General features: G+C 60.5%; 1 protein-coding gene across 1 annotated transcript in view; it reads left to right on the forward strand.

The window, feature by feature from the left end:
* Positions 1-7590, forward strand: part of PLXNA1 (plexin A1) — a 52091-nt gene extending 44501 nt beyond the window's left edge. The window contains exons 27-32 of the mRNA XM_084887355.1: positions 97-193; positions 554-744; positions 856-1025; positions 2176-2388; positions 2468-2618; positions 4313-7590. Of these exons, the coding sequence (XP_084743481.1) occupies positions 97-193; positions 554-744; positions 856-1025; positions 2176-2388; positions 2468-2618; positions 4313-4408 (918 nt within the window). The 3' untranslated portion in view covers positions 4409-7590. The remainder of the gene's footprint in view (positions 1-96; positions 194-553; positions 745-855; positions 1026-2175; positions 2389-2467; positions 2619-4312) is intronic.
* Positions 7591-9435: the final 1845 nt, after the last annotated feature.

Raw genomic sequence — 9435 nt, forward strand, 5'->3', positions numbered from 1 at the left:
GTGAGGTGCATGGCCTCCAGCACAGCCCTGAAGGATTGGAGGTGTCACCACAGCTCCCAGCGGTGGGTCATGAGTCTCCCGGCCTTCTGCCCACAGGTGACGGATGGGTCCTCGGTGGCTCTGGTGCCCAAACAGACGTCTGCCTACAACATCTCCAACTCATCCACCTTCACTAAGTCCCTGAGCAGATACGGTGAGAGGTCGGGTTGGGCAGCGGGCAGGGCTCACTGGCCTGGATAGCACGCCTACCCTGGGCCCCTCTGCAGCAGGGCCGTGCAAAGGTTGGAAGGGCCACACCATGGCCTGTCACTTGGACACAGCCTTTCCCTCAGTTTGGAGGCTTCACCTTTTCTCTATAGCACATACCCACAAACAGCATGTCATTCTCTGTCCCTCACGACCCAGGGGGCGGGGGCTGAGGACCCTGGTTTCGGAAGTGGAAACTGAGGCTCAGACAGAGGAGCTTCCAGCCCGAGGCTGCCCAGCCAGGGCCAGGGCAGGGTGTGGGTGCTGGATGCAGTGGGCCTGCCAGCTGACTGTGTGGTGCCCGCAGAGAGCATGCTACGCACAGCCAGCAGCCCCGACAGCCTGCGCTCACGCACACCCATGATCACACCCGACCTGGAGAGCGGCACCAAGCTGTGGCACCTGGTGAAGAACCACGACCACCTGGACCAGCGGGAGGGTGACCGTGGCAGCAAGATGGTCTCAGAGATCTACCTGACGCGGTTGCTGGCCACCAAGGTAGGCCTGGATGGGCAGGCGGTGGGGACGTGGGCGCAGCACAGCCAGCTGCCGGCCACCAGGGAGCTGAGGGGCTGTGCCCTGGAGCTTTGTGCCTTTGCCTGCCTGCAGGGCACGCTGCAGAAGTTTGTGGACGACCTGTTTGAGACCATCTTTAGCACGGCACACCGGGGCTCGGCCCTGCCGCTGGCCATCAAGTATATGTTCGACTTCCTGGACGAGCAGGCTGATCAGCACCAGATACACGACTCCGATGTGCGCCACACCTGGAAGAGCAACTGGTACCTTTGGAGCGGGCTTGGCAGTTGGGCGGGTGGGGCACAGCCAGGGAGGCAGCGCTGAGCAGCTGCAAGAGGCCTGTCCTCTGGGTACCCCGTTCTGATGGGTGAGGGGAGAGGCTGCCTGGTTTGCTCTCGCCCTGCTATGGTCAGACCCTCGTCATGTGGGCCTTCCCAGTTCACCCATCTGAAGGCCATCCACTGCCCCCCGAGCTCTGGGACTGGGCATGGCCTCTGCTTCCGCTCGGAGGAGCCCCTTTGCTATGGAACCTGCATGTGTGCGCACATGGCTCTGCAAGGGAGTGAGTGTGGGCTTTGTGAGAAATGAAGCTGGTGGACCAGGCCTGTGCCAGCCATCGGCAGTGATGAGGACAACAGTGGTAGTGACAGCAAACACTTGGGGACTCTCAGGTAGTCAGCACTCCGTCCCCAGCACCCACTCCTCAGCCTGGCTTTGTCTCCCTGAGCCTGAGCATGTGCCCCGCAGCATCTGGCCCATTTCAGAGAAGCTCCTGGGCCTCTGCCCCCACCCCCACCTACTCCATCCCTGGTAGCCTTTCCCTCCCAGCACTCTGGTCTCCACATGCTTCTGCTTCCCAAACCTGGATGCACCCCGGGCCTCGGGCTTGGCCTGTGCTGCCTATGGGCCTTGGAGGGGTTCCATGGGCACCATGGAAGGAGCATCGTCTGGTCTGCACCATCCAGGAGCATTCTCTGCAATGACGGAATGTTCTAGATCCAGAGTGGTGGTTTTGTGTCCCCACATGGCTACAGAGCATTTGATGTGTGATTTCTGCAGCTGAGTTTCTGAACTTTTAACTTTGTCTATTTCAATTTAAACAGCCACAACTAGCCCAGTTGATGGCTGTTTTAGGGGTGGCATTTTGGGCAGAGGTCAAATGTCTGGGATGTGTCCCCTGGAGCCATTCCTGGGCAGAAGCAGGCGTGTGATCGTGTGTGAGTGCATGTGTAAGCCTGTGGCCATGTGGAGGACTCTCCTCCCGTAGTGTGGGTGGCAGGAGACAGCTCTCACTTCCTGAGAATCCTCTCTAGGCCTCAGTTTCCCCATCTGCATGGAAATCCGTGGTCACTGAAAGGCAGAGCCGGGTCGGCTGGGAGGGGTTCTGACCATGCATCTGACCTGCCCACGCAGCCTGCCCCTGCGCTTCTGGGTGAACGTGATCAAGAACCCACAGTTCGTGTTCGACATCCACAAGAGCAGCATCACGGACGCCTGCCTGTCGGTGGTGGCCCAGACCTTCATGGACTCCTGCTCCACCTCTGAGCACAAGCTGGGCAAGGATTCGCCTTCCAACAAACTGCTCTACGCCAAGGACATCCCCAACTATAAGAGCTGGGTGGAGAGGTGCGGCGAGTGTGCAGGGGCTGGGTGGTAGCGGGGGGCTGGGACCCAGCTCACGCGCCAGCCTGCCGTCTGCCTGCAGGTACTATGCTGATATTGCCAAGATGCCTGCCATCAGCGACCAGGACATGAGTGCATACTTGGCCGAGCAGTCGCGACTACACCTGAGCCAGTTCAACAGCATGAGCGCCTTGCATGAGATCTACTCCTACATCACCAAGTACAAGGATGAGGTGAGCACACCAGGCCTTGCCAAGCTGGGCTCCCTCCCCAGGGCCTTCTGCCAACCACGTCCAGTGCCTGCCTCTGATCTGCTTGCCCATTGGCCACCTCACGTGCCGAGGCAGGGATACAGCGCTGTTTGATCGCCCATCAGACCTGGCAGGGTCCGCTGGGCTGCAGCAGGCCAGGGAGCATGCTCTGGGCACGGGGGTTTGGGGGGAGCAGGGGAGAAGATTGCAGTGGCTTCTGACGTGGAGAACTTGGGTTGGTGAATGACTGTTCTCCAAGGGCCCATTACAACAAGCATGTCAAACTCGCAGCAGGTGGGCCGCATGCCTCCTTAAATAAACGAGGCACGTAGGCTGCGAGTTCGACCTGCTCGCGTTACAAGGTGGATGAGCTGGGCGGCATCTCCAGAGCCTTCCTCCTCTGGCATTTTCTGCTGACCTGGAGCAGGTCTCCTTGTCATCCGCTTCACAGAGCTGGGCTTCCTGAGGAAGGACTGACTCGTGGCCTGAACTGGTTGGGGCATACAGGGCCGGAGAGGCAGAATGGGCGTGGCTATTGCTAAGGCCCTGAGGCCAGAGTGGGCCTGGCTACAGGGCCATGGAGGCAGGAGGCTGAGAGGAGGAGGAGGGGGAGCGGTAGGCCAGGCTGAGGCAAGGGGTGTGCAGGCCTTGGGGAAGTTGGGCTTTCCTGTGAGAGGCCGTCAGGGTTTGGAGACAGAGCTGTGATCTGTCGGGTGCCCAGGGGGAGGGCGAGTCAGGGACCATGTAAGGGCTGGGCCATGGGTGGGAGGGATCAGGACTTGTTGATCAGACTGGCTATGGGGTGTGACTCCGGACTCAAGATGGAATGAACTACAGGAGGTGGCAAAGTCCGAGGAATCCGCCTTGGATTTTTATTTAAGTTTGAGGTGGAGCTGGGACTTGGGAGAGACTCAGGTTCCAGAGTTAGCATGTGGGGGTCGGCAGCCGCAAGATGGCCCTAGAAATGAGTCCAGAGCAGAAAGAGGACGGGCTGAGACTCAGAGCTGGGGCTAGGTATTCGGAGGTAAGGTTGGGCAAATGTCCTGGGGCTGAGAAGGATAAGCAACAGATCCTGGGGGACCTGGAGACGCTGCCTGGGGGTTGGGGACTAAAGCCTGCCCTCCTCAGGCTCATGAGGGAGAGAAAGAAGCTGGAGGTTCTCTGAGGAGCTGAACCGTAAGGGGCCAGAGGAACAGGTGGTGGAAGGCGGCGTGCTGGCAGGCTGAGGCACCAGTGGGAACCAGGAGCGTGGACTTAGGGTGCTCCTGCTTCCTGGGGACTAGTCGCAACGGGCAGAGTTGCCTTGCAGGGAGGGCCTCCCGGGGGTGGCGGCATGGCCGTGTCCCCAGTGGCCAGGCGGGGAACTGCACCAAGGGGGCATGAAGGGCTGGCTGTGACCAGAGCCGTTGGGGCTGGTGTTTTGTGGGTCGAGTGTAGGAATAGTGACCAGAGGGCAGGGGGACTCCGTCTTCGTACCAGTGACCTGGAGGTCCAGGTTCGAAAGCCAGGTTCCTCAGCTCGGTGGAAGGGATGGAATTAGGTATCTGCTGCAGAGCCCCGGCAGCCCCAGCCATGCCGCTTGCTCAGTGAGTGTAACCCTCCAGGCTTCTGTGAGGTGGTCCCACGTGAGCCCCGCGAGCCCGCCAGGCTCACTGACACCCTGCCTGCCCCTGCAGATCCTGATGGCCCTGGAGAAGGACGAGCAGGCCCGCCGGCAGCGGCTCCGGAGCAAGCTGGAGCAGGTGGTGGACACGATGGCCCTGAGCAGCTGAGCCACCACCACGCTGCCCAACGGGAGATCAGTGAGAGGGCCGCAGGGAGGCCTCCAACGACAGCCAGAGCTGGGCGGCCCCTGGAGGCAGCCTTCCCCCGCGTGTGCCGAGCGCCTGTGTGCTCGGGGCAGGCGTGCGGGCCAGCGTCCTCCCCGCCTCTCCCCGCTGGCTGGGGGTCCTGGTTCTTCCTGATGTGCGTGAGACGGTGCCTGCAGCACCCTCTGTGCCCAGAGCCGCTGGCCACAGGGCAGGGGGTTCCAGTTGCAGCTGGAGACCTTGGAGACGCCGGAGACTGTTGAAGACCTGGAGAGTAAGGCTGGGCCCTCTGGGAGGAGGGATGCCCGTCTGGTTGTCTCCTCGAAGCCAGGCTGGCGGGGCCAGAAGGGCCAGGAAGAGGGGCTGGAGGGGGTCAGCCTTCTCGGCTTCCCTGGCAGAGTATAAGGGCTGAGGCCAGTCCGGCAGCCTGGGGAGGCTGAATGCCCGGCCTGGCCCAGGTGAGCCGAAGTCGGTCTGGACTGTTGCCACCCGCCTGCCACCCTCACGCTTGCTGCTGCACCGCACCACCGTCCTCCGATTCACCGCGTGCTCTGCGGTGGAGGCAGGAGCACCTCGCCCGGAGAGGCCCGGCTCCCTCCTGTGGAGGGGCTGCAGGAGGCAGCGCTCCCCGCTCCCAGGTGAATCCAGAAGGACTCGGCGACTCCCCGTGTCCTCAGGGCTGTGCCTCTGGGGGCCACTGGGGTCTGGAGCTCCAGTCATGAGCACACATTCCCATTATTTATTCCTTCACCGCATCCGCTCTGGGCAAGCTCTCCAGCATGGAGCTCCTGGGAGCAGCCCGACCGTCCGATTCCCTCCCTGCATCTGTCTCCCTCTCCACTTCCACCTCCAGCGGCTTCCGCCTGGCATCTCGGCAGCATGCCGGCCCCTCACACGCAATGGGACGTCTGGGGCTGCTTGTTCTGTAGGGGAACAAAGCAATCCTGCCGCACTCTGCCGGGGCGGCCAGGAACATGGCAGAGCCGGCCAGGAACATGGCAGGGTCCTGGGTCATACTGGCCTGGCTGGGAGCAGGACACAGTCACCAGAGGGCCTGGGGGTTGGCTCTGTCCACCCTGCCTTCAGTGAGCAAGAGGGAACAAATTTTTAACTAAAACAAAACTTGTACATTAGTATATATATGTGTGTGTGTATATATATATATATGTATATATATATATGTGGCTCTAGCCTCCGTCTCCAGCCCCAGTGGGGTCCTGTATAGCTGACTGGAGGAGGAGAAATTTTACAAACAATTTAGAATAAGGAAATTAAGGCAGTGGGAAAGCAATACCAAATGGTCGTGAAGCAAGTGGCCAGATTCCCTGAGCGGAACACTCCAGGCCTCCACCCCTCGACCTGTGGTTTGTCCTGTTTTTTTGTTCGTTTGTTTGTTTGTTTTGATGTATAAAGGAGAGAACTTCTCTCTTGGCGCCCCACCCCCACCCCCACCCCCAGCTTCCAGGGCGAGGGGCTGTGAGTTCCTGCATGACTGTGCTAGCGTTAAGTCTGACTTGATCTTTTTAAAACTGCAAGTGTTGAATACTAGAGATGTTAGACACTTTTTAAAATGTTTTTTAATTAGTCACTTGTGAAAGCAGACAAGCGGCCCCCTCTCCAAGTTCACTTTTTTGACGGTACTAAAGATTCCCAAGGACTTTACGGGACAGCTAACTGTGGCCAGCGTCATCTGGAGGACCCCGCTCAGCTGCATGGGCCAGGCTGCACACCTTGGAGATGGGCCCAGGGCGGCCCCTTGCGTGGGGAAGCAGCGGGGAACCCGAGAACCCGACTGGAACCGGGGAAAACGGTTCCCCTTGCCCGCTCCGCGGGTGACGAGCAGGCTCGGGCTCAGGCAGCCCCTCTGACACCGCGCGGGCTCGTCCTGGGCCGGCGTGGGGGCGGAGCTGAGGCCTGCCGGGGATTGAGCTTGCTTTTGGGTGGCCACTGCTCCGGCCTGGATTCTAGTCCCAGGTGCACCCTGCTCCTCTGATGCCGCCTGGCTGTGCCTGGGTGTGGACCTCGTTTCCTCCAAAGTCTTCCCTGGATGCTGGCTTCCAGTGGAAGCCCTGTTCTTCCAGTCCCCTGCTCGGCCCTCCTCAGAATCCAGTTCCAACCCTGCGTCCTGAGGCCTCCCGCCTGCAGACAGCCCACGCTCACCTCCCGAGGCTGCTCCTGGGGAGTGGGGGGTGGGGGAGCGGGGGGAGGCCCACCTAATAGCGCACACCTGTCAGGCGCAAGCACTTTAGCAATATCTGTTTACATGTGAGCTGATCGAGCTGATTCTAAGCCTGCTGTCTGCTCAGAGCAGCAGGTCCCGCCCCTCCCTTCCCGCCAGAGCTTGGAGTTAGGTTCTGAGTTTTTGTCAGTGGCTCTCAGTCCTCCAACCTCTAGCTCCCCAGGCGCTGGGCCCAGGCACTGCACCACCACCTCCCAAGCATTGTCCTGCCAGGGGCTCTGACCCTGAGCTCTGGCACTGGTCTGGGGGGTGGGGCCCTGGCAGGAGCCCGGGGGTGGAGCACCCCTGTGCAGGCCCAGCCCCAGGGAGTCTGGGCTGCAGCACGGAGTGCTGTGCAGGGACACCGCCCCCCCCCCCCCAGGCGCTGCTGCTATGGCTGTCCTGCCTCCGGCTGTCCCTTCCAGCCTTCCCCACTCTTGTCTCAGGAGTGCCCGGGGACGGCTCATGCCTTGGTCTGGGAGCCTGGCCTCTCAATATACCTCGAGCTTGCCCTGCACTCCCTGACCCAGGGCGGAGCAGCCAGGGTCACCCCAAGACGGAGGGCCCTGGGTGTCCCCCCCTCCCTGGTCTGACCTTGCTGAGAGCCTCCGCCCTGGTTCTCCCAGTTCTGGATGTGATGGCTCATGTTGGTGCTACACACGCTAGAATAGATATATTTACAGAGAGATATTTTTAAGACGAAGCCCACAATTAGCTGTCCTTAACCGCCACAGGGCCCCCACCCAAAAGGAGCAATCCCTCGGCGGCCTGAGCCGCCCCTGCCATGGCCTCTCCCAGGAGCAGTGTGGCTGCAGGGGCGCTCGGCCCACAGATTGTGTAAATACACGGTCGTTTCCTATTTTACTGTTCTTCAGATTTAGTACTTGTAAATACAAACATTAAGGAGAGATTAAACATTTTTGCTAAAGCTCATGGCTCTGGGCTTTTCTTGCTGAGAGGGGTGTGGGGTGGCATGTGCCAAACACTGCAGGCACATCCTTGCTCAGAAGTGTCAGCTGTGCCAGGACTGGTGGCCACAGGAGCCAACTGGCCTCCAGGGTTCCAGCCGCCCCCCGGGGGTGCTGCCCAGGCTGGGACTGCATTGCTCCCGTGGCGAAGAGCCTGCAGGTGTCTGGGCCTTGGAGGCCCTTGGAAACCTTCGGAGCCTGTGGTCCCGGGGGCCCTGCAGTGTGCTTTTCAGAGGCTCCCAGGGGCTCCTGTGCAGCGGGGCTGTGCACCCGTGGCTCAGAGAAGTGGTTCCCTGGGGGCCTTTTAAAATGCAGGCTCTGGTACAGAGGGCCCGGGGCAGTCCCCATGCCTGTGGCCAGCAAGCTCGGGGACCTGAGGCCATAGTTCTGGACTCCACCTTGAACAGCAAGGGGCTAACACTGCATGCCCTGCCTTCTCTGCCAGGAGCTCTGTTTGCAGCCTTGCAGCAGAGAAAGCCCGTTTGGGGATGTTGGCCTTTCCCAGCACAAACCCTGTTCCATCCCATGGGAATGATGGCATAGGTCTCCGATGGTGAAGGTGTTGTGCGGCCTTCGCTGGCTGTGGTCCCGTTTTCTCTGTGGCCCAACAGGGATGGCCCTTCCTGCCCAGGGAGTCAGATGTGATCGTTTGGGATGAAGCAAGCCGGGGTCTGGAGGACACACGTGTGATGTGTCCCCAACAGTCATATCTGGTTCTGCTCTGTTACCTGATTAATCTTTAGGCTGTCACTAGACAGTGACAATGACAGAGGCTGATTGCTCACTTGTAGTTCAGCCACTGTCCAAGCTTGGCCAGTGAGTCAACTGGTTTGGACCTCACAGGGGCTATTATCCCCAACGTATAGACGGATGCTGAGGACACACAGATGTTGCCCAAGGCTGCCCCGTGGTAAGGGGCGGCCAGACCGAAAGCAGGTCCCAGGGATCAGGAGGGAGGTTCCCAGGGCAGCCTGGCAGCACTCCCGCCTGCCTTCCCACACTGGCTCCCCCCGTGAGCTCTGACAGCAGGCCGTGCGTCCTAATGCCTCCTGCCCCAAACGGGGCCCGCCCTGACAGCCGGCCCTGGCATCACGCTCAGCGCCAGGCTCAATCACTAAAAAGAAATCAGGATAATCACCATGAAATTGCATCAGAAGCAAATTTAGCAAATGCGGTCCGGTCTGGGGTGTGACGTGGCCTGTTCCCGTGGCTCAGTCCCCTCCAGCTTTCTGGTACAATCAGCTCTGCCTCAATTACCCTCGTTAGGCTGCCAGGGCCCCAGCCCACCAGCCGGAAAGCCGGCGATCATCTCTGCTGCAATCAGCGCACACCGTGCAGCGATCAAGTGTAATTATGCAGCTGGCACAGCGCGGTAAGGAGGCAGGCGCCTTCTGATTGCCGACCCCGGGGCTCACCGAGGGAATTCAAACCATCAGCTATTAATACGGGGCCTGTCTGCCTCTGCAGGGCATGTGGATGGGGGTGTCGGGTGGCAGAGGGTGAGGCTAGCCCGCGATCCAGCACCTTCCACTGCATTGTGATGAGACGGCAGACGGCATCAAATAGTAGGCCAGACTGAATAAACACCAAGGTAACTGCATCTGGGTCACAGGCGTGAAGAAATCGAAATCGCATGTGAGGGCAGCCAGGGGGGCAGGGTAGGCCGCTGGGGAGGCCAGTGGTGTGGAGACCTGAGGGACGAGGGGGGCCGGCCACGGTGGTCAGAAGAGCGCTCCCTGAGCCGAATGAACGGGCCTGCCTGAGCAATGGGGCGAGGAGGCAGGTGGCACTGTGTGAGGAGAGGC

Source organism: Pipistrellus hanaki (assembly GCF_964339955.1).
Source record: "Pipistrellus hanaki genome assembly, chromosome: 6".
In the NCBI taxonomy this organism is placed as follows: domain Eukaryota; kingdom Metazoa; phylum Chordata; class Mammalia; order Chiroptera; family Vespertilionidae; genus Pipistrellus; species Pipistrellus hanaki.